This window comes from Equus przewalskii, chromosome 10 (genome assembly GCF_037783145.1).
Source record: "Equus przewalskii isolate Varuska chromosome 10, EquPr2, whole genome shotgun sequence".
Classification (NCBI taxonomy): Eukaryota; Metazoa; Chordata; class Mammalia; order Perissodactyla; family Equidae; genus Equus; species Equus przewalskii.
Genome location: NC_091840.1, coordinates 51523920 through 51548543, shown reverse-complemented (window position 1 = coordinate 51548543; position 24624 = coordinate 51523920). Strand labels below are relative to the sequence as shown.

The 24624-nt window shown below is 49.1% G+C and overlaps 1 protein-coding gene across 21 annotated transcripts in view; it reads left to right on the top strand.

Annotated features, from left to right (window-relative positions):
• The first annotated feature begins 1536 nt into the window (after positions 1 to 1536).
• The window catches only part of PIK3R6 (phosphoinositide-3-kinase regulatory subunit 6), a 53312-nt gene continuing 30224 nt past the window's right edge, over positions 1537 to 24624 (top strand). For 4 of the 21 annotated variants that reach the window (XM_070563397.1, XM_070563409.1, XM_070563400.1 and 1 more), the window contains exons 1-8: positions 1537 to 1704; positions 14241 to 14342; positions 14410 to 14484; positions 21564 to 21647; positions 22259 to 22350; positions 23074 to 23142; positions 24023 to 24155; positions 24326 to 24395. In XM_070563397.1, coding sequence (XP_070419498.1) covers positions 14330 to 14342; positions 14410 to 14484; positions 21564 to 21647; positions 22259 to 22350; positions 23074 to 23142; positions 24023 to 24155; positions 24326 to 24395 — 536 coding nt within the window. In that variant the 5' untranslated portion in view covers positions 1537 to 1704; positions 14241 to 14329. Of the gene's footprint in view, positions 1705 to 3328; positions 3503 to 14240; positions 14343 to 14409; positions 14485 to 21563; positions 21648 to 21786; positions 22351 to 23073; positions 23143 to 23972; positions 24156 to 24325; positions 24396 to 24624 lie in introns of those variants that run through there. The other 17 variants (XM_070563405.1, XM_070563410.1, XM_070563402.1 and 14 more) reach the window with 11 other exon arrangements.

The following is a 24624-nucleotide window of genomic DNA, read 5'->3' as shown; positions in this document are numbered from 1 at the left end:
AAGGTAGAAGGTGATTCCAGCCACACGAGGGGGACAGAAGAGAAGCTGATATGGGAGGGAGGCTGAGCCATAGAGCAAATGATTTAAATTTCTGGATTTTTTTTTTTTTCAAATAGCCTCTTCTGCAAAGGAGGGGATGGAACAGAACCCATTCAAGCCCTTGCAGAAAAAGATCCCTTTGTTTGCAAGGGAGAAACCCAAGTGACAGAAACCCAATTCAAACAGTCTTACTTTAAAAACGGGGGAATTTATTGGATCATATTAAGAGTAGATCTAGGCAGCAGGGTCTCAGGCATAGCTAAATCCAGGTGTTCAAACAATGCTGTCAGCAATCTGTCTCTCTCCAGAGCCATTTATCCATTAGGCCAAATTGGATGATAGCAGAGAGTCTGTGAGCTTTTCAAAAGTCTAGAAATGTGAATGGAGACTCCTCAAAATATTGCTTATCTTCAAAATGTGAGGAAAGGGAAGAATATGACAAACTAGCAAACACGTCACCTTGGAGGTGATCTGCTCCCTGGCGCTGCTCTCTCCTGATTGCTAAGGTCGGCTGATGCTTTTTCATTCTCTTCATTCTCTGCAGTCTTTGACACCATTAACCAGCATCTCCTTGACGCTAGCTCCTCCCCCAGGTTTCGTGGCACTCCACGGCTCCTGCCTCTCCGGCTCATTTTTCGCTCTTCTCTGCTGAATGAAGGATGACTAGCAGTGAGCCGGGAGGAGGGCTGGGAGAAGACTCCCACAACACATGTGAAGGCCTGGAGATGCGAGGCGGCCTGGATCATTAAGGAACCGCCATCATTCAGGATTTCTGGGAGGGGTCAGAGTGAGGGGATAAAGCCTGAGGCTGGGAATTAAGGAAGGACCACATCAAGGGCCTTGCAAGTCACGCTAAGGAGTTTGGCTGTTCTCTAGAAGGTAATAGGGAGCCATTGAAGGTTGTAACAGGGTGCAGTGTGACCAGATTTGTGTTTCACTAACAGGAAGAGACCTTTGACTGTGAGGTGGAAGCAGGATTGGTGGGAGACGTCAGGCTGTTGCAGTAATTCAGGAGAAAGACAACGGTGGCCTGATGAAGCAGGGACAGCCATGGGGATGGGAAGAAGGGGACAATTCATGAAGTAGTAACAGGTCTTGTGCCATTTAGATGTAACAGGTAAGGGAGAGGGGTGTTAAGGATGATGCCCAGGTTTCTCATCTGAGGTGAGGAGCAGAGAAGTGGGTTTAGAGGGGGAAGTGGCGAGCTTGGTTTGTTCGTGACGAGTTGGAGGAGCTTGAGGGCCATCTGGTGACAGTGTCGGGGTGTGGGGGTGGTTGGTGTGTCTGGAGCTGGGGAGAGCGGTCAGGGCACCCTGCAACACCGCTCAGTTAGCAGCAGAGAAGGGCACTATGGAGGTGCCCCCCGCCCACGGGATCAGAATGCAGAAGCTCCAGGGACCGTGGGTGACCACAGACGCTTCTCTAGAAGCGACCTCACAGCAGGATGTGTTCTGGGAGGAGCTCTGAGGGCCATGGGAAGGGGAAGGAAGAGGCGGGGACAGAGCCAGGCTGGGGCTCTTTGCAGGTCTGGAGGCTGCAGGCGAGACTGAAGACACCCGTTGGGGCTCCTCCGAGATACCGAGGCGTCAGGGGCTGGCAGCCTCCTTGGGCAGGACAGAGGGGATCTGATCGGCAGAAGGACTCGGGGAGCCCAGCTGAGCCAAGGTGGGTGCTGGCTGGAGTAGGGTGTCCAGGGAGGGACCGGGGAGAGGCAGATCTGAGCAGAGCAGATGGCGGGGCTGGGAGGAGGGATGCTGGAAGGGGAGCCCGTGAGGGGCTGAGACGCCCCTGGATCTCGCGAACACAAGGCCCAGCCTTCCTGACAAGGGCTACCCAGACACGGTAGCTACTAGGACCACTCTTGCAAGTGAAGGTTGCTCAATTCATTTTCACAAGAAAGGACATGGGACTCTGTGAGAAGACTCTCCTTTCTTCTACAAATCCTGTAAATGCCAATAGTAATAGGCCTAATTATACATGTCTGGTGCTGTAGAGTACTCTCGCCAATACTGGATCCTCACGAGCAATTGGAGGTAGGCTGGATACGTGCTTTACGCCCACTTCATAGCTCAGGAGACTGAGGCCCACAGAGATGAAGCAACTTGCCAAAATTGCAGTGTGGGTGAGCAAGGTGCAGGACTCAGAGTGAATCTTCTGGGTCCCCATCTGCACCCCTTCTGGGACATCATCTGTCCATCCCTCTTCTGGGGAATTTGGTGACACTCATGCTGGTTAGGCCAGTTCTCTCCACACGCATGGATCGAGCATCTTCCACGTGTGCAGCCGGCACCAGGGTCTGACCAAGGCGAGGTCTCCGTCCTCGAGCAGCTGACCATCTGGTGTGGGGGTTGAGGCTATGAGTGACTAACATAGAAAGTAGAAGGCACCAGGGCCCGCATCGAGGCAAGGTGGCCTGTGCAGGCGGAGAGAGACCTCCGGGTGCAAATCAGGGAGGACTTCATGGAAGGTGGCGTCTGAGCCTTGAGAGGGAGGGTTTGCATGCAGAGACGAGGCAACAGGTATCCCAGCGAGGGGAACAAAGTGTGAAACCCACAGAGCAGAAAAGAGGGTGTGAACGTCGGGATTAAAGGAAAGGACAGCGAGCGACTCCGGTTGGCTGCTCGAGCGTGGAGTCTGGGGAGACTTACAGGCGTGGGCCTGTTCCGTTTTTTTGTTTAGCTCTAAGTGGTTTTTGAGTATCATTTCACTTAGTCCTCACAATAACCCTAGAAGGTAGGTGCTATTGTTTGGTCCCCTTCAAAGATGGGGAAACTGAGGCAAGAAGGGTTTAAGAACCTAGGCCAGGTTGCCGTAGCAACAGAGACTCGGAACCCAGGCAGTGCAGCACCGTATGCTACCTGCCCAGCCACACTGCCACACGGCCTCTCTCCAGGGCCTGCTGCTCACCTCTCTTATCTCCTAGAGGGCTCCTTGCCGACACAGGGGACATGAAGACCAGGCTGCAATCATTGTCATCTGTCCCCGGGGCTTCCTAGCCTGCGTCCAGGCCCCATCAGATTCCTCCCAGGCCCCCTGCCCCTGGGAACAATGCTCCCCCTGCCAGACTGGCTCTCTCGCATCCAGGTGTTTCCTTCCCAGCCAGTGGCAGACACAGCTGAGGAAACAGGCCTGCCCTGTCCACAGGGAAGCAGGGCCCTCACCTCCCCAGCCCCTCGGGAACCTGGAAAGCCCAAGTGAGCCTCATGGGATGTGGGTTGAGGGTTGAGGGGCCCCCTCGGAACTCTGAGCTCTGCCTTTCCACTCCCTTCACCCCTCCCTGTGAGTCCAGCGACCACATGCTCTAAACCAAAGAACCAGTCTTGTCTGGCAAGAATGCCTGTCTCCACGGGCAGGAAAGCTCAGCGTCCTGGAGATAGCCTCTGCCCCTGAACCCTGCAGCCTTGAGGCAGCACCAGTGGGACGAGAGCGAAGTGGATCAACGCAGGGAGCAGCAGAGCGGCGGGTGAGCGTCGGGAGGTCCCTTCTCTCTGCACCAGAGTGGGGCTGGGACGACAGGAGGGAGGCAGAGGTCCTGGGAGACTCCATGTCTTTCTTCCCAGGTTTGAGTTTGAGTCTGGAAGAGGAGACCATAGGGAGTGCCAGTGATGCGTCCTTCTGTCTGAATGGCCTGCCCTCAGAGCCCACAGTGGGGGGTTGGGGTGCTGGGGTGGGCAGGGGATTGTCAGAACCTGGGATTCTCACTGAGAAACACTGTGAGCCAGGCCTCTTCAGAGCCTCCTCTACATCCTTTCCTCAGCCCTTCCTTTGGCAGGGAGATCTTCCCCCTTATCTTGCACCAACTATGGGTAGCAGCAGCTGCAAATGAGCTCCCTTTGGCTTCTTTCTGCAGCATCCCCTAGAGCCACCTCCATGGTCCTGTGGCCAGTCCTGGGGCCTATTTTACCCCAAGGCAGTGACCAGCTGTGTGTTTGCACCCGCCCTGAAGACTGCTCCTTGCTAATGTTCTGTGTTTAGGGAGGAATGCCCTCTGAATCCCAATTCACTCACTCACACGTGTGTTCATCCATTCATTCCTTGTCTCTGATCTTGTTCCTCTGTCAAGAACTGAGAAGGGTCTAAGATTTCACCCTACTTGTAACTAAGTTAGCCTGCCACAGTTTCAGGGACACTGGCGAAGACACGAGACTCTAGAGTCAGAGACAAAGGACTTCATCAGTCACAGCACAAAAGCATCCTGAGTATCATGTTGATTGGTTCCCCTTGTCCCCCAGGTCCCATGGGGGCAGCACAGAGGCGGAGTCACGTGGGCGCTGTGCATCACAGCCAAGGAGCCCTGAGCTTAGGCACCCCAGTTTTCACAGTGGGTTGCAAGCCAAGCTGCCCACCTTTGCCTTGGAAGCAGACGTTGTCTCTCTTATACTGGAGAGCAAGTGGGTCTCTCCTCTGCCCTGGAGGGAGACACCAGCTCTCTCTTCCAAGGCGTTCACCATACAAACCTTGAAGAGATGATCTGGAACAAAAGCTCATAAGGCAGGCACAAACCCGTGGAGAACTGTCTGCCAACACCCTCCTACTGTCCCCTCGCTTATTGCCCCCCAGCTGCACTGTCCCTTGAAAACCTCAGACCCCTCCCACTTCAGTGCTCAGCTCACTGCTGCCTTTGCTGGGAATGTGTTTCCTGCAGATATCGCCTGGCTTGGTCCCATGCTTCCTGCAGGTTTCTACTCAGATGTCACCTCCTCAGTGAGACCTCCCTGATTGCCCTTTTAAACATGGCACCCCCCCCCCCGCCCTGGACCCCCACATTCCCCTTCCCAGCCTTATTCTTATGGTACTGATCATCATCTAATACACCGTTTAATTACTGAGTTTATTGTCTGCCCCTTCACCATCATGACATACCCACTACAGTGCAACCTTTGTGAGAGCAGGTGTTTTTGTCTATTTTAGATTATTGCCGCATCCCCAGGACCTGGAGTGGTGTCCAATATATAGAAAGGGCTCAATAAATATTCCTTGAATGAATGAGTGAATGGGTGGGTGGATGAAATCCATTTATTAGGTCTTCAATCGAAGACCCAGTTTTCCTACCTTGTGTCTGTAGGACAGTGTCAGCATGTAGTAAAGCTCAACAGCTATGGAGCAAATGAAATGATGAGCGAACGCTGCAGGCAGTGTAGGGTGAGAGGCTGCAGTGAGGTGACCGTGGGGCTCCTCCCAGGTTGTTGGGAGTTGCCCCCCAGCTACTTTCCATGCTGCCTACGCCAATTGCTGGGAACTTCCCCACTTGCAGCCGAGACTGGTGTATTTCTTTCCTGTGATGTCACATTCTTGCTGTTTGACTGGGGGAGCTGGGAGAGGGCAGGGGCATGTGAGCTGAGCTCTGACATGCTGTTTGCTTGCTCAGTGGCACAAAAGATGCAGTCGGACATTGCAGCCCAGGTTGTCCAAGATGGGACCTGAGACACATCCCCACAGATCTGTCACAGATCCCCTCTCTGTGCAGGTGGCAGAGGTGCCTGCCGTGTGATTGTGGCAGAGCACAATGTCCTTCTCGCCCCTGTGTCTGTGTCCCCCCTTCCCATGGGACTGCTGTCTCCTTTGCCAGTGTTCTGAGCATCAACATAATCTCTGTTTCCTGTGCCATTTGTCATACCAGCTGTGCCCAACAGACTTGTTTCTATTCTCTAGCCTGAGAATGGCTTGGGGCAGTGACCCTGGCTTGTCTTCACCCGAGGGCCTGACAGTCATGATACAATATATCGGGTGTTATGGAGAAGTAGAGGGAGACGCACCATGAATGTTTATCGAATGACTCACCTGGGCACCGTGGGGCGACCCCAACGCCCAGCTCACGTCAGGCATTCTGCACTTAGCGCTTCTCTTTGAGAACCAGGCCTTGAGCTACAGTGTGGCTCGTGGATTGCCGACCTGTCTGCCTCCAAGAGCCCAGCAGGGAGCGTACATGACACGGTGGCCACCTGACAGTGGTGGCCACAGTTGGGAGGGTGGGCACAAGGCCCCAGGGGGCACATGGCCCTCCTACAGGAGCAGCTGAGGCTCAGGACCCACTGGTTGCTGCCACACGGAACTGTCGGCCCGCTATTGCCAGACCTTCCAGTTATTCCTTTTAAACAAAAGCTGGGAATCTTGATTTTAATGTGAAACCTGACTTTTCAATGTTGGCCAAAGATTCAAATTTTCTAGAACTGTGGCTTCTTCTGGGGAAGAGAACTGATGGACCAGCGGGCGGGTGAGATGGCTTGCCTTTCACTGTATAGCCATGTGTACCTTTTAGGTGTTTACGGTAGGTGTGGTTTTTAAGGTGAAAATTGAATTTTAGCAACGTACTAGGCAGTGCACATCTCCAGATCGCCCATGTGAATCTGTGAAACGGGTGTGTTGTCAAGCGTGTTGTGAGCACGGGGTCCGTGAGAGGGCCAGTGTGCTGACATGGACCAGGAGTGTGGCAAGTAGGGCCACTCTGGGGTCATTAAGAAGTCACAGGCTGGTAGACCCCCAGATCGTAAGGGCAAAGACAGTGTCTAAACTCTCAGGCCTTGCACAATTTCTACCACATGGATGATGTTCTATAGATGCTCTTTGATCTACTCAGCAACCTCAGCTGCTCAAAACACTGCCAGGAACGAGGAAGAGAGCCAGAGGGCCTCTGAGCAGCCCGAATGGATGTTCCAAGTCCGTGGATGGAAGTTTCACACTCTTTTCATAGGTCCATTCCTCAGGCTTTGTTTCCCCCAGCCCGGCCCCCGGCTGTGTAGGATGGAGGGTCCCTTCACCTGCCAGCAGCTCCTGAGATCTTCACCACGTGCTCGTGTGTGGTACGTGCACTCAGCTCCGGTCGAGCACAACCTCAGAGGCGTGTTTGGGGCTTAGCCGGGCAAGCTTTGTTTTCCTAAGAAATTCATGTCATTCCTGAAGGCAAATGAGAGGTGACACATTTTGAGAATGACCTAGGTTCTGCTTGTTTCCATTTCCTGTCTCAGTGCAAGCGTGTCCCCTGAGGGCTCTCCCCCACGCTGGTGTGGTCAGCAGCCCCAAAGGACAGGAAGTAGATTATAAAGGTCCCTGGCAGAGGAGCAAGGGGGCAGCATGAAGCCATCCAGTGCCTGCGCAAATATATATCTAAGCACTGAATTAATGATTGATGAATGAATGAGTGAGCAAATGAATGAATCGAAGAATGAATGAATGAATGAGGAAGTTTCTAAATTTTTTTAGAATTTTACTTTCAATGAAAAATAAGCCCAGAACACCCTTAGCTTTATACAGTAAGCCCTGAGAGACGCACTCCTCTTTTTTTTTTTTTTTTTTTTTCCTTTTTCTCCCCAAAGCCCCCTGGTACATAGTGTATACTCCTCATTGTGGGTCCTTCTAGTTGTGGCGTGTGTGGGATGCTGCCTCAGCGTGGTCTGATGAGCAGTGTCATGTCCCCGCCCAGGATTCGAACCAACTAAACACTGGGCCGCCTGGAGCGGAGCGCGTGAACTTAACCACTCGGCCACGGGGCCAGCCCCAATGTACTCCTCTTTTAATCTACATCTTTGTGATTTCTTTTCCTTCGAGGCTGCTTGATGTTCATTACTGGCTGAACCCACCTGGACAGAAGTCTGCCTGTGCGTTCACTTTATTTTACTAGGGCAGACGGTGCTCTGTGAGGTTCGGAGCAGGAGGAGAAGGGGTGCAAGGGGCAAGGGAGGTGGCCACAACCCCACACCCCAGGTTGAGGTTTCTGAGCTCTAGCCCCAGTTTCATCATTCTCTGGCCACGTGACTTTTGGCAAGATACTTCACCTTCGTTCATTCGTCAAATACTTCTCCAAAATATTTATTCACTGTCTACTAGGTGCCAACAGTGCGCTAGGTGCTGGACGCGCTGCAGTGAATAAGACACACCAGGACCCAGGGTATGTGGATCTCCCATGTAAACAGTAGCCAAGAAAACTCATCATTACACAGGACAATTTCCGATGCTGATAAAAGCTATGAAGAAAATAAGAGTGTGCTAGTGCTTGACTGGGAGGGCTGTGTTAGATAGCATGGTCAGGAAAGGCCTCTCGAAGGTGGTGACACTTAAAATGAGACCTGAATGTTGAGAAGGAGCCCGCTAGGGGGGAAGGTGGTCCAGGCAGAGGCGTGTGAAGGCCCTGAGGTAGGACTGAACTTGGCAAGTGAGAGCAACACAAAGAGCCATGAGATGAGATCCTGGTGAGCCACAGGGAGAGCGGGAAGAGATGAAGCTGGAGGGGTGGGCAGGGGTCAGACCAGGCAAGATTTAGGCAGGATGAGGAGTGTGGAGTTTACCACAAGATCCAAGAGGAGCCATTGGAGGGCTTGAACCTGGAACTGAATTGTAGGGGGAAAGAGGGAAAGCCGTAGATCCATTGGGGCACTGCCAGAATCTGAGAAAGATTATGGCGTCTGGGATCCCATGGAGGCAGTGGGGTTGGAGCAGAGCTTATTAGGATCATTCTCTACAACAACACAGCTAATAGAGGAGGACCTGGGAACCTGACTCCCTAGGTCCCATTTGGGAAGCTTCTCTTGACTTCCCCCTACCGCTGGATTTGGGGTCAGGACCCAGATCTGCCCTGCCCCCACTGCTTGTCCACCCTGTGCTGTGGCTCTGACCACCCCATGTTACCATGTTCCAGCTCCTCCTCCTACACTGGGAAGGCCCCAAGGTCAGCCAGTCTTTCATTCAGGGTCAAATTTTCATGTTTAAATTTTCATGGTTCATTCAGATTTCGATGTCTACTCTTACCCACAAAAACACACGCTGGAGCATTTTCAGAGAGAAGGAATAGGCGTGAATGTTTGACACAGTCCTGTCTTTAGCTGGGTCCCTGATCTCCATACTCAGCCCTTTATGAAAATGGTGCCATGAACTAGTCTCATGTGGTACCTGGCGCCTTTGGGGGCACATCCCACAAAGGAAGAGGCTGCGGTTCAGAGAGGCCAGCGATGGGTCCCACAGGTGGGGGGTGGAAGAGCCGAGACTCAAACCCAATTCTTCAAACTCCAGCGGGTGACCCCCACAGCACAGCGTGAGTCTACCTTGCAGCTCAGCAGTCCTGGGAGCCGAAGAAGGGAGAGGAGAGCAATTCTTTTAATAGTTTTATCCTTTTCTGCCCCTGATTTTAAGTGAAACACACAGTACAATGCAATGACAATGTTCTTAAGTTGAGTGGTGGGCTCACAGGTGTCCATTTTATTATTATGCTTCACAACTTAGATGTTATCGCTCTCTTTTGTGTGCCATCTGTCACTTAATAAAGTCAAACATACTTAATATTAAGAAATCAGAAGATGTATTAAATGCAAGAAATGTATTAAAGTAAAAATTACCTGTAACCCCACTGCCTGTGGGTAAGTGATGTCACTTTTTTTTTGTAGTTTAATGTGTCTCATTAAAAGATAAGAGACTCACACACACAAATAAATACAAGTAAAACCGGGGAAATCTAAACGAAATTGCTTCAATGTCAATATCCTGGTTATGATACTGCGTATCTTATGATACGGTGTCACAAGATGTTACCATCCGGGGAACTGGGTAAAGGATGTCCCTGTTTTATTTCTTATAACTGCATGTGAATCTACGATTATCTCAAAAGTTAAAGTCTAATTTTTTTAAAAGACTGCTCTTTTTTTAAACATAACTGCAGTGCTCTTATCTCCCTCCCCCCAAACTTCTGTAGTGTTCAAATTCCCGATTGCCTTTAATGTAACAGTTTTTTGTAATACTTTGAACAGGGATCCAAAGTTCACACATTTACTTGGTTGATAACGTCCTGTAAGTTCCTTTTAGTCTATAGGTCCCCCTCCCGTTTATCCTCCTGTCTGTCCTCCCCACCACCGCCCCACCTTCCCGGCAATTTATTTGTTAAAGGAAACAGAGCATTTGTTCCGTAGAGTTTCTCGGAGTCTGGATTTTTCATCCTGATAGTATGCATCAGCGTGTTCTGTATTTCCTATTAGCTGGTAGCTGGATATAGAGGCTTATTTGCTTTTAAGATATCTAAAAACATGCACAAGTTAAAAAAAATTAAAATGGTAAAAAAAAAAAAAAAAAAAAGGGTGTATATTGAAATGTCTATCGCCTTCCGCCGCGGTTCCCCAGGCGTCTTCCTCACCGGTGCTGGTGTCTTGTCTGTAAATGGTCTGCTTTCATAAAGCTGTGAGAGCACCACTGAACATACTAAAATATTCTTGTAATGTTGAAGATACAAAGGGCATTCCTTTTTTTGGTAAATTCTAGGATTTGGTAAAAACTATATAAGCATATAAGCACTTGATGTCAGCAGAAATTAAGATGTGGGTTTTTTTTTTTTTACAGTAAAATTGACTATTTTTGCTATACAGTTCTATACATTTTAACGTACGTATAGATTATTGTGACCATCACCACTATCAGATCCAGAGCAGTTTCATCGCCCCCAAAATTTCCCTCTTGCTCGTCTTTAGTCAATCCTCCTCCCTACCCCCAACCCCTTACAATCACTCATCTATATTCTGACGCTATAGTTTTTCCTGTTCTAGAATGTCATGTAAATGGAAGCACACAGCCAGTAACCTCTTGAGCCTGGCTTCTTTTACTCAGCATAATGTCTCTGAGATTCACACTTGTCATTATAATATCAGTAGTTTGTCTCTTTTTATTGCTGAGTGTTCCATTTTTGGCTGTATCACAGTTTGCTTATCCATTCACTTGTTGAAGGCAGTGGGTTGTTTCCAGTTTGGGGCCATTATGAATAGAGCTGCTGTACATATCTGTGAACAGATTTTTGTATGAACATAAGCACCAATTAAATTCAGTTAGTTGATACATTATTCAGTTTTTATATATCCTTGCTGATTTTCCACCTGCATGTTCTATCGCTTGCTGAGAGAGGACTGCTAAAATCAACAGCTACAATTGCAGATTTGTCTACTCGTGTTTGGTTCTATTAGTTTTTCCTTTATATATTTGCAAACCCTGTTGTTAGGTGCATACATGTCTACAATTGTTATATCTTCTTCATGAATTGACACTTTTGTCATTATGTAACGTCCCTCTTCATTCCTGGTAATTTTCCTTACTCTGAAATCTACTTTGTCTCATATTAATATCGCCACTTCAGCATTCTTTTAATTAGTATTTGCATAGTATTTTTTTTTTGTCCTTTTCCTTTAAATTATTTACGGCATTAAATTTGAAGTGAATTTATTGTAGACAGCATAGAGTTGGTTTGTTTTACTTTTTTAAAAGAAATCTATGCTGACAATCTGTCTTTTAATTGGTGTGTTTAGACCATTCACATTTAATGTAATTATTGATATGTTTTTATTTAGGTCTACTATTTTCTTAGGCATTTTCTGTTTGTTATTTCTGGGTTTTGTTCCTCTGATAGAGGGAAACAAGCAATAAGGCTTCTTCCCATGCCCTTGGGACCACAGTTCCTCTAGTTAGAAAGAAGAATTGCCCCTCCTCAGAGCTTTAGGCACCTGCACAGCCGCTGTCGCTGCTGCTGCTGTCACAGGATTGCCTGGGGGCTACAGCAGGAGAAAATGAAAAGAAAGAAGGAATTCTCCCATCTCTCTAATATTTAGGGGCCCGTTTTCTGCTCCTCAGACCAGAAAAAGGCTTTTCTTCTAGCTCTTTTTGTCGGCCCTCTGTGTGCACTTCTGAGTTTCAGGCTTCCTTTGTATCCAGGCCAGGGTATAACAGAGGGGGAAACGCAGAAAACTCATTGCCAGATTGTTCTTGCTTCAAGTTCTGGTTTCCTTTCCCACTCTGCCTGCTATCATTTGCTTCTCGGAATCCTTGGACAGCTGTTGCCTACACACTATCCAGAGTTTTTAGTTGCATTCAGTGAGAGAGTTACAGTGGAGAGTACTTATTCCATCTTAACCAGATCTAGAACCTCCAGTGTCACATTTTGATGTTCAGTTTTTCCTGACTTTTTTCAACGTGTACATACAAATTTAGAAATATCCTTTTTAAAATTAATGTGTTAGAAATGTGTTAACTGTTTTGTTACCTACCGTTTAAAATTAATACTTCTGAAATATTTATTTTCAATTTAGTAAATCAGATATACACCATCATTTTTGTGACTGCATAGTATTCCACTGCATAGATTACTCTAATTCATTTAATTGACACTCTATAATTGGGTCTTTAAGTTTCTCCTGGTTTTTCTCCATTATAAACAATGTTTCAATGAACATTGTTGTACACGCTCCTTATTAACTGGTCCAATTATTTCCTTGAGATATATTCCTAAAAGTGGAATTACTTGGACAAAAAGTATGCACATTTTGAATTTTGATACTTATTGCCCAACTGTGCTCCAGAAAAGCTATGCCAATTTCCATTCTTACGAGCTGAGTAAGACAGCAAATTTTCTCATATCCTCACCAATAGTTGATGTTATTATCTTTTCTAATCTTTTCCAATGGTATCTTAGATTTTAATATTCATTTCTATGATTATAAAAGGCTAAAACTATTCACAGTACATTATAATTTTAACACATTGAATTCGATTAGTTGATATTTATTTTACTATTGTACTTCTATATTTATAGGTGAACCTGACCTATTTTTTTTTTTATTGTGGTAAAATATACATACCATAAAATTGACTAGTTTAACCATTTAAAAGTATAAATTCAGTGGCACTAAGTACTTTCACAATGTTGTGCAATCATCACCCCTATCTGTTTTCAGAACTTTTTCATCGTCCCAAACAGAAACTCTGTACCTGTTAAAAAATAACTTCCTATTCCTCCATCTCCCCAGCCTCTAGTAACCTCTCTACACTTTCTGTCTCTGTGAATTTGCCTATTTTAGCTACCTCATCAAAGTGGAATCATATAATATTTCTCCTTTAGTGTCTGACTTATTTCACTTAGCACGATGTTTCCAAGGTTCATCAACGTTGTAGCAGGTATCAGAATTCCATTCCTTTTTAAGGCTGAATAATTTTCCATTGTATGTATATGCCACATTTTGTTTATCCATTCGTCTGTTGGTGGACATTTGAAGTGTTTTTACCTTTTGGCTATTTTGAATAATGCTGTTATCAACATTGGTGTGCAAGTATCTATTAGAGTCCTTATTTTCAATTCTTTTGGGTGTTTACCTGGAAGTGAAATCACTGGGTCATATGGTGATTCCATGTTCACCCTTTTGGGGAATTGCCAGACTCTATCCCACAGGAGCTGCACCGTTTTACGTTCCAACCAGCAAGGCACCAGGGCTCTGGTTTCTCTACATCTTTGCCAACAATTGTTATTTTCTGCTGTTTTTCTTTCTAAAATAGCCATCCCAACGGATGTGAAGTGCTTCATCTATTTTTTCTAAAACTCTCTTTATTAGATTTTGGTATCAAGGGTAAACTGGCTTCTTCAGAGACTCTTTCCTTTGTTCTCTATGCTTTGGAACAGGTTAAATAACATAGAAGTTTTCTTTACTCTGCAGGTTTGAAAGAACTTATCAGTGGAACCATCTGAGTCAGACAACACCCTTTTTTAGACCTAGCTCTTTGATAGCTTTCTGTTTCCTCCCTGGTTTCTAATAGAGCAGTTTTTCTAACTCTTCTATAGCCTTTCAAGTCATTTTTATTTTCCTAGAAAACCATGAATGATATAGAGGGTTCAGATTTTCTTTTTGCTACAAGCATTTGTCATTCCCAAGATTATCTCTGTTTCTCTCTCTCTCTGGATCAGCTTTCCCAGGTATGTTTCTTTTTTTCTTCAAAGAACAAGCTCTTGGATTTGTTCAGAATTCCTCTGCTTTTCAGTTGTGGGCTTTGTTGCTCTGGGAAGCAGACTTCGGGAGTCCCTCCTGCTGGGGTCACAGTGGGGCAGCCTGGGGTCATGGTTGAGGGTGTGAGCTCTACACCCAGATGGTCTGAGTTCAAATACTCATTCCTTTACTTACTAGCTACTGGACCTTGAATAGATTTGTAACTTCTCTGTGTACGTTTCCCCATCTGTAGAGTGGGAAGAAAATAGTAGCTGCCTCGTAAGGCTAATATTCATATTAAAGAGTTGATAGTTTTTAAGTGCTTAGAAGAGTGTCTGGCACATGGCAAGCACCATATAAGTATTTCTTAAATAAATCTGGGCTTCCCTTCAGCGTACTAGAAGCCGAGGTCACCCAGGAGCCTCTCACTCCCCAAATGTACTTTCTGTACCTCCCCACCACTTATGCTAACTGCCTCTTATTTTGCAGAACCACTTCTGTGCAGAAAAACAACCACGTTACTTTCCATTCTGCCGCCTGAGACAACCACATCCTCCTCACACACTCCCCAGGCTCCCATGGAGAGCTCAGGTCAGTATGGTTGGGGGAGAGGGGTCTGGCGCACCTGGCTGCATAGTGGGGAAACCCCCTCTTGCAGGTGAGAATGCCCCCAGGACTGGCAGGGCCAACTCCACCCAGCCAGGCTGTGAGACCCCAGTTCGGCTGCCCAAAGGTGAGAACATCTCAAGGGATGGACAACCAGACCTTTGTGTAAGCCCCAGCTGCTTACAGGTCACTGAGCTGGACGTTGGGAATAATGACAATAATATCCAAGATTTATTACCAAACACTTGGATTTATTTGACAAAAGCCTATATAGCACTTACAATAAATCAAGTAGTGAAAAAAGCACTTGACAATATAGCTCATTCAGTCTTCATAACAACCCCAGAAGATAATATTATTATTGCAGTCATTTTACAGAAGGGGAAACTGAGGCACAGAGAGGACAGGTGTTGTTTCCAAAGTCACATAGATCTTGTATGGCCAAATCAGCATTTGAACCCAGAAATCTAGCTTCAGCTCTGAAGGGAGTTTTCCCATCAGGACCAGGACCCTACCTGTCCTGGCTGTCTTCCCAAATTATCAGTGTTTTGAGCTTTCCCCAACCTTCCTACAGCCCTTGGAGTCCTCTCATCCTAGAGCTAAGAAGAGGGGCACCTGAGAAGTAAGATATTTATTTTGAGGGATACAAAAGAGCAACGTTTCAAGGGCACCAAAGCTATTGTTATTTTGCCATTCCTGCAAACGTTTTTAGAACAATCTGAGCCTTTATTCCGTATGGGGGTAAGAGAGGATAAGGGATGGGATGGAAGCAAAGCATGAGCAATGTTATTCCAGCCAACGGTGCATCTGGGTGCAGATCCCATGATTTCAATGAGCAGCCAAGAGGGCGAGACGGAGCTGTCTACACACCAAGGAATTCTCAGACAAGTCCTCATCTCTGGTTGGAAGGGCAGTGAGTGAGCTCCTAGTGGTCAATGTGAGGGGACCCAAGGGCTCCAGGAGGATGGACCCTGACTCAGAGGTCAGGGTTGGGAAAAGGTCACCCTCTGAAGTGGAAACAAGTAAACACAACATGTACCAAAAGACATTCACCTGTAGAGAACTCACCTACCCCAGGAGCTCCAAGTCTGAATTGGAATACACGTAAACAAACCATTTTCCTTTCAGTTGTACTACGGCTTACCTGGCACGAGGTAATGTGACCTGGGTTAGTGATTTTATAGTGATTTTTTTAAAAGGGAGTGGACCAGAAAGAGTTCGTTGGTGCCTCTGCATTTCCATTCCAGGAAGGGGGTGCTGATTCTGACAGCTGACATCCAGAGAGTGGAAAAGGACAATTCACCTCAACACCCTAGTTTGAGGGAAACATCCCTTGGGAATTATGAATTCAATCCCTTTGGTAATAATTTTGTGTGTACCAAGTGACACGAGGTTCCCTGTAGCCCTTTCACCTGGGCGGACATGTCCACCCTCCCACTCTCCACCCCTCAGCTGGAGAAGGCTGAGGAGATATTAAGTTCGGTTATTCCGCCAGCTTTCCCCATCCTGATGCCACGGTCCTCTGTGGGCATCTTAGTCAGGGTTCTCCAGAGAAACAGAACCAGTAGGATGTGCATACATATACGGAATGAAATTTATTATTGGCTCACGTGACTGTGGAGACCGACAAGTTCCAAGATTCGCAGTCAGCAAGCTGGAGACCCAGGAGAGCCGATGGTGTGGCTCCAGTCCGAAGGCTGGCAGGCTCAAGATGGAGGAAGAGCCCATCTTTCAGTTCACGTCCAAGGCAGGAAACAACCCATGTCCCAGCTGGAAGGCAGGCACTCAAGCAGGAGAAATTCCCTCTTACTTGGGTGAAGGTCAGCCTTTTGTTCTTTTCAGGCCTTCCACTAACTGGATGAGGCCACCTCACATTAGGGAGGGCAACCTGCTTTACTCCATCTATCAATTTAGATCTTAAACTCATCTAAATACCCTTACAGACACACCCAGAAAAATGTCTGACCAAGTATCTGGGTGCCCTCTGGCCCAGTCAAGTTGACACATAAAATTAACCATCACAAGAGGGTATGGGGTAACTCCGAGAAGACGAGGAATGGTCCGCTTGAAAAAATCTTAGAAGATTTTATTCAAGTCACGGCTGGACCCCCAGAGAGTTCGAGCACTGGTGTCTCCAAGAGTTACATTTCTGAACAAAGGTTATGCCTTTTGCAAAACAAGCTAACGAACAACAACAAAAATTAACCTTCTCCGATTGTATTCTTTTAAATCTCCTCCCAGCACTATAACAGCCAGGAGCATTGCCAGGGAGGGGCCATCCTGACACTGTGACCTCATCCCTAATTCTGGGATGATTGTCCTCTGGGAACTCGGAGCATCTTGTCACTATACTCGTTCCTTGACTATCAGATCGATTATCTAGAACTCCAAGCTTATCACTTAAGACAGTAATTCTCACTCCAGCTGTACAGTAGACTCTCCTGGGGAGCTATTAAAGACATTGATTGGGCCTGGCCCCGTGGCCAAGTGATTAAAGTTCACACACTCCACTTTGGCGGCCAGGTTTGTGGGTTTGTATCCTGGGCATGGACCTACTCCACTCACCAACCACACCATGGAGGTGTCTCACATACCAAAAAAAAAATGGAGGAAGAGTGGCACAGATGTTAGCTCAGGGCTAATCTTCCTCAAGCAAAAAAAGAGGAGGAGTGGCAATGGATGTTAGCTCAGGGCAAGTCTTCCTCAGGAAACAAACAAAAAAAAAGACTATTAGACCCCACCCTCACAGATATGATTTAATTGGTTTGGGGTGGGATGTGCATTGGTATTTTTTAAAGCTTTCCAAGTGATTCTAATGTGCAGCTAAGGTCGGAAACTAGGAGAAAGGCAAATATCCTAAGAAGGGGGTGGGGAGAGATTCAACTCTGTCTAGAGAGGGCAATGGACACCTGGCATTGCCAGGTCCTAGGACAGATGTGAATGTCTGAAGTTGAGGAGCATGCCCTGAGCTATGGGGGTCCTACCATGGTCAGGACGCTGTCAGCCTGTCTTGTCCTTCCTTCTCTATTATCTCTTTAGCTATAATAACACCTACCCTGGTTTGAGAGTTGGGAACCTTTTTACAAGCAACTTTATCAGGGGCATTTATCTGCATTCAGACCCCAGGAACACATAGATGGACATACAGTCATGGGCCCACCTGGGTGTACCCTCTTCTCTCTTTTCCCGGTAAGCAGATGAATGGTCACACTGAAGAGTGCAGCTTTAGAGAACAGCACTTGACAAGGAGAAAGCTCTGTGCCAACAGCTCTGTGGCCTGGTGTAAATCGCCTCTCCCCTCTGAGCCTCATTTCCCCAACTGTAAAATGGGAAGAGAGCGTCTGAGGTCCCTCTGGGTCTGACCTCCTGTGGTTGGAGGGGCAATATGACGCCTGGGAAAAGGTTCTTGACCTTGAATCTATGAAACAGAGAGAACGGTATTTGTCCCAACAAACTCACAGGGCTCTGCTCGGAATCCAATGAGATAATATATTCGAAACAATTTGCATATCCAGGAGTCAGTCAGAGAATGTCAGCTGCTATAACTAATGGCCCCAATGTCAACGGATGAACACAAGTCCTTGTTTCCCACTCACACCCCCATCCAATCTGGGCTCCATACATTCTTTTGGGGATGAGTCTTCTTCGCTCTCGTGGCACCATCTTCTTCAACACAAGTCTCCCACAGGCCCCTTGAGTGGGAAGAGAGAGCGTGGAGGGTAGTGCAGAGATGTATAGCCAAGCCCGAGAGTGACATACGTCACTTCCACCACATTCCATTGGCCAGAACTCAGTCACACGGCTCCTGTGGAACTTCAGGGGTGTCTGGGAATGTAGTCTTCCCATCTACCTGCGACAAAAATGGATTGGTTTGATGAACATGTAACCTCGTCTTGCCACACCTATGTAAGACTGTGCGTATGCCTTTCAAGTGCTATTTAAATGTTAAATATTAGTAGTAATCTGGATACCAGCTAGCAATGTCCCACATGCCTGGATGGAGGGGAGGATAATAATGGATGTCATCTATTTATTGCCTGTTCTGAGTCAAGAATGATGTTAGACATGCATATCATATATGAACAACAAAGACACTTGAGGCACAGGAAATATCCTGTTTGTTTCTTTTGCGTAATCAAATAAAATCCAGCTTCAGGTTATCACTTTCCAAGGTCAATACAAATTCCGATGTCATTTGCTTGGGGCACCTCCCCGCTCCCTGGGATCTTGTGAGAAGTCCAGAGCTTACAAAGTCTGGATGGTGGGGAAAGTCTGTGGGCTTCAGTCTACTGTGGCTGCAGCCCCCAGAACAGCTTGGTCAGGCTTGTAAGAGAGGGGGCTCCTTTGGGGACATTCTTGTGCTCTGGTGAGAGTGACCCGGGAGACTTTTGCTGTACACTCAAGGGCATAGAGTTTAGTGCGTAGCTGCCCTCGTCTGAGATCTTTGCCACCACTGGTAAGCTATGCTCCAGCCAGCCTGGTCTTCCTCATCCCCTGGGCCCACACACCCTGTGTGCCCTCGCGGTCTTGGGGAATCCACCCTCCCACCCTTGTATTGCAGTCTCCTCTGTAACTAAAAGCAGCAGCCTTCCTCCACATCCCTCTCAGACAATCCAGCTTGACTGTCTCAGTCAGCTAGCCAGGGGGCTCAGACTCAAGGGCAGGTAGAGGATATAAAGGAGTGAAACAAGGAGAGCAGGGACTGTGAATAACAATGGTGGCTGTGTCCCATCTCAAGGGGGAAGCTTGTCGCATGTGACAAACATGCATGCCTAGTGTCAACAGACTTTCAAGAGATTCCAGAAACCCAAACTTTTCTGCAAAATCTCCTGATTTGCAAATGTTGGCAGCTAATTCAATTTTTTTTTTTCAAGACATCTACAAGCCCAAACAAAACACGTCTGCAAGCCAGATGTGGACCAAAGCCTGAGAGTTTGTTCCGGCTGCCCAGACTTTCGAAAACAAAGTTTATTTGGGGTTGTCTCCCAGGGCTACTGCCAACTTCTCTATTTTTCTCTGAAACATAAAAACTTAACTCTGTTTGCAAAGCGGGGGAAACTAGGGCTCAGAAGACAAAAGCTTGGCTGCACTTCTAGCAATGAGGCCAGGAGGAAATCACAGTTGTCACAGTTTGAAGTCTTTATGTGCAATCCACAGTAAGAAAGAGAGAGAGAGCGAAGGAGGGAGGGAGGGAGGGAGGGAGGAAGGAAGATATAACGTCAATTAAATTTTTAATAACTCACCCTGTAGTAACTCATTAAGTCCTCATGCAAGGTGGAGACGGGTAGATGGAAGGACAGCTTGGGACCGGCCTTCACCCGAGGCTAAATGATCTCCTTGTCAGTTCAGGGAGATGCTGCCCTGCCCAGCAGAGTGGCCAGGTGGGCAAACGTGCACTGTGACAGCCCACTCTCAGCCTGGAGGAGACTCAGGATCGGGCCTTGACGTGGTCCAGGGGGACAAGTGAGAGGCAGGAGGAAAGTAGGGGTTTCAGAGACGCCGAGTGGCCCCGGCGGACTTTGCACAGGCCCACGCCAGAGCCGTGGAGGGGCCAGTCTGTGAGCACCAGTGCATGGGGTGCCTTGTTCTAAATACATTTTGACTCCTGGACAGCAACCTGCTGATTTTTTTTAATTTGTCATCTCTATCCTGCCTACTTCCGAAGACAACTGAGACAATCAAGAAAGATGTTAAGTAGAACATCCATCAGGGGCTCCGAAGAGGAGCAGAGAAGGGAGGTTCCCATCATTTGAGATGAGCTGAGTTTTGAGGCAGGGCCCCAGTTCGGCTGGAAGTTTCCTGACAGCTAAGGTGAAAGGGGAACCCCTGAGGCATGTGGTTTGTGTTGCCTGGCAATCAGAGAATGCACACTTGCCTACAACGAGAAACTCTTGATTGGAGTTCATCGTAAACAAGAATTTATGGTGTGGAGAGTGTCTCCCACACATCCTGTGTTAGCCCAGATCCTCCAAAAAGCAGACAGCCAGACAGGATTAGACGTGCAAGGCTTTATGTGGGGAAACACCTGTAGGACAGAAAACGGAGAGGGAGCTGGTAAAGGCTGGGAGAGCCAGCTGTCAGACCGTGATGCGAATCTGACTTGGAATGAAGGAGAAAGAGAAGCGGGGGGGTGGGTGGAAATGTCTTAGACTAACAGGCGGTCAGTGGCCTCGAAGCATGGCCTTGCACAAAGTGATGTATTCTACAGCACAGCAGCACAATGCTCCCCCACCTTGGCCAATTCAACTCCCTGTAGTGGGACATCAGGGAGGTGCATTCTCACGGCTACCACATTTTCCAAATGTCAATTGTTCTTGTGTCACTTTCATCATTTTGCCATATCAACATACCACTGTTAAAGAAATTATTACTCTGACACTTGTTAAAAACAGTAAGGAAGACTTCATTTAAGACTACTGCAATAGGGGAGAGAGAGTGGACTCAACTCCAAATAAGGCAAAGACAGCTGGGGATTGCAGCCAAACAAGAGAGTGAGGGCCAGTGGATGGAAAACGGCTCAGAGGGGACATCGGGGCGGGGGTTCTTGCTAACGGGACCTAATAGGATTCTTGCTAGAGGTGGCCAAGGGCTTGAACATCAAAGGTGGAAGAACCTGATCAGATATCAAGGGTGGGAGATCCTCCATAAACTGACTTAGCAGGATTCTTGCTAAAACTGGGCTAGGCAGGCCAAAGGCAGGACAGGGGCCAAGGTCAGGGCCCAGTGGAGAAGAGAGCTACGGGGAGCCTAGTAAAGTTCAGTCAGGGAGAGAGTTGTCACCTCCTGTCCTAGTATTTATCTGATATGTGTCTTTAAACTTCAGCTTTATGTGTAAGTTGAAGAGCTAGTTATATATATATTTTTTCTAATATACATTAAAATAAGTGCATAATTATTCCAATTTTACGGTCATTTGTGTACACCTAAAGTTGTCCTGCTGGCCACCACTGGTTTACATGCTGCTTTTTGGGGAATGCTGGTCTTCCACAGAGCACAGAAGTGCTGAGCGGAAAGCCATGTTCCCGCCCCGGCCCACGTGCTGGCTGCCGGCTCCACGTTGATTTCTTTGGGGCCCCTCTTGAGGCTCATAGAATGGGCTAAAGACGTTCTCAGGGAAAGTGAAGGCAGGGGCGAGGGTAAGGCCAGGGAGGCTGAGCTCCAAAGTTCCTGGCCTCAAAGCCCCCCACCCCTACCCCTGCTGCCCAGATGTGGAGCTGGACCTGGAGCGGAGCGTGCAGGCCGTGCTCCGGGAGCTCAGCGCCCAGGCCCCAGCCCTGCAGAGCAACCAAGGTAAGAGCCAGCAGGCAGGCTATCTGCTCCTCCCACCGACCCCACCAGTCCAGCCATCTCTGCCCATACGTCCTCAGAAAACACCCCAGCCTAGAGCTCACAGGGTGAGGGGCTTCTAGCCAAGTCCTCTTTCTGCTAGAAACACCTGAAGCCTGAAGGACCAAGAAGACTTCTCTGCCGCCAGCCCCCGACACCAGCACCTGGGGCAGAGCGCACTGGGGATAAGCCGCCCTCCTTCTTAACCGCGTTCCCTGACTCCCCTTGCAAACAAAACCCCAGGCTGCCAGACTTCCAGAAATGTGGCTGGGGCGCTGACCTGTCAACAATGCTGCTCCACAGCCGCACGCACACACCCGTTCCCACTACTGCCCCACCTCTGCTCCTCTCTGCCCTGGGAATTCACTGTCCACAAAGGGAAGCAGGTCAGAACTCCCACACCTAGGAAGCCCACCCATGTGCACCTGGAGCCAAGCGCCCAGCTGAGGGGTCAGACCTGCGCCTGGTCAAAGTCATAGTCTGGGACTCCAGGGCTCAGGGGCCTGCTCAGAGGGGTCTCCTCTAAGAGCCCCAACCCCGCCTGGTTGTGCGGGCTCGCCTTTCTCCCGGCCCAGGCATGTGGAGATGGTCCCTGCACAAGAAGGTCGAGCGAGATCCCAGCAAGAGTCCGGCACTGGTCCACATTCTGCTCAGAGAACTGGAGAAGGTGGGTGTTCGGGCTTCGGGGAGGCAGACAGGGAGGAGAGGAAGAGAGGCTGATCCAGCCGGGGACTCGGTCCCATCAGTGCTGTGTCCCCCAAACTTTGGTCATTTTGGACCGCCTGCAGGATTTTTACCATATTTCTCTCCCTCTTATACTTTTCTATAAGTATGGAAAATACTTATAAATATTTCTATAAGCAATATTTTCTTTACATTGACTCCCATTGTTTTACTGGAGTTATATTTTCAAAGAAATCCTATAACATGATCATAAATGGAAAACCAATATCACCTGCAGAAACAGAAAACACCTATAAACATAAATGTGTAACTATTAAAAATGTTCAAAATTATCCTGTACCACCTAAAACCATCCTCCATGCCACCCAATGCTCTGTGTGCAACTGTTTGGGAAACACTGCCCTCCAGAGAGCCTCAAGTTGGCAACAGGCTTGCCAGCTCCTGCCTGAGTGGACGCTGCCCCTCCCCGACCGAGCTCCCCGCACCCCTCCTCCCCCACACCCTCACAGCCGGCTTCCACACCTGTGCGCCCTCCCCACCCCACCCCTCTCCCATTCTACCAGTGCAGACTGTGCCCCTCTCCACTCCCCCTGGCATGGTGGAACTTCCACCCCATCTCCTGCCCACCCCCAAACTGCCTCCTGCTAGGACGTGTTGAGCCCCCCTAACCCCCAGGCCATTAATGTCATGTGATCCCATTTTCCAGGCAGAAAGTGAGGACCTCCGGCATGTCATCATTCCCTTGCTGCACACTCTAATGTACGTGCTTACCAAGGTGAGCTGGGCCTGAGGGTCAGGGTGGTCATGGGGACCCCCGCGTGACTGGGCTGGACACTGTCCTCTCCCCTCAGTGGACAGCCACTCTCTGCCAAGGCGAGCCTAGGAGAACTCGTGGGCAGCCCGCCCCAAACTGACTTCTCTGCACTAGCTGTGCCCTCTCCCTAGCACACGAGGAGCGAAACTGGGGAGAAAATGGGGAAAGTCGGGCCGTGTGCAGAACGCATGGAGAGCCGTGAATGCCAGAATGAGATGCTTAGGTTTGCGCATATGTGCAATAGGAGCCATCGCTGGTCCCTACACAGAGAGGGACATGAAACCAAGAAAATGTCTTGAGAAGAGTAACCAGGAGCTGTGCATAGTCACAGGGGGCAGGGAGGGGGTGGTGGTGAGGAAGACGGGGTGGGGGGGTAGGCGGGAGTGGGGAGAGCAATTCCAGGGTTGCTGGAATCCGTGGTCAGGATAGGGCTGGGCTCCGGCCAACGCAGAGGGCTTGGGGGAAGGGGAGCCCCTGGGGCACAGCGGGGTATCTCATGCCTGCGGGATGCCAGGAGGAGCAAAGCAGGCCGAGCCGTGACTCCAAGCTTGCCAGCCTGGAGAAGGGCAGAAATGCGCCGCCCCGCAGAGCGGAAGGGTTGGGAGGGAGTGGATCCCCTGGCGGGACAAGATGAGATGGATTTCCATCTGGGTAAGTCTGAGAGGCGGACAAAGAGGAGGTCTTCTGGATGCTGGGAGAAGAGGCTGAAGGTGTAGATTTGGGACAGAAGTGTGAGCCCAGGTCTGGCTGTCAGGCCCGCCCTTCCTCCTCTCCCACCCCACCCCACCCAGGACCCTCCGTGACCTAGGGCTCTGGGCACCCCAACTCCCCCCTCACCCAGGCCACGGGCATCGCCGAGGAGCTCTACCGGAGAACCTACGCCTTCTGCATGAGGTTACTGACCCTGCCGGCCCCCTACTGCACGGTCGCCCTGGACTGCGCCGTGAGGCTGAAGACCGAGACGGCAGTCCCAGGTAAGAGCTCCGGGTGGCTTTATCTCCCACGCTGCTACCCCAGCTCCGCCCAAGGTCTTGCCTCGCCTCCAGGGTTCCAGGGAGCTCAAAAATCCCAGCACCTACTGTGGGAAAGTCGGGAGTGGAGGTCAGAGAGCCGGGCTGGCTGGCTGAAGGGGTCTGCTTTGCAGGGACGCTGTACCAAAGGCTGGTCATCGCCGAACAGAACTTGCCGAGTGAACTGTACCCCTACCAGGAGAGGTGAGCGGCCCCAGACAGGGCGCTGCCTTCCGCCCCCTCCAGGTGTTGGGCCGGGCGGCTGCTCCCCGACACAGGGGCGTGAGAGGAGGCCGGATTGGCAGGGGGGTCAGCGGAGCTTCCCATCCACCACACGTGTCCAGCGGTGGACGGGGAGCGTCCTCTCGAGATCGTGGAAAGCAGGATCGGTCTTTCCTCTTGGGCTGGATCCAGAGCTATGCCGCTCACGTGC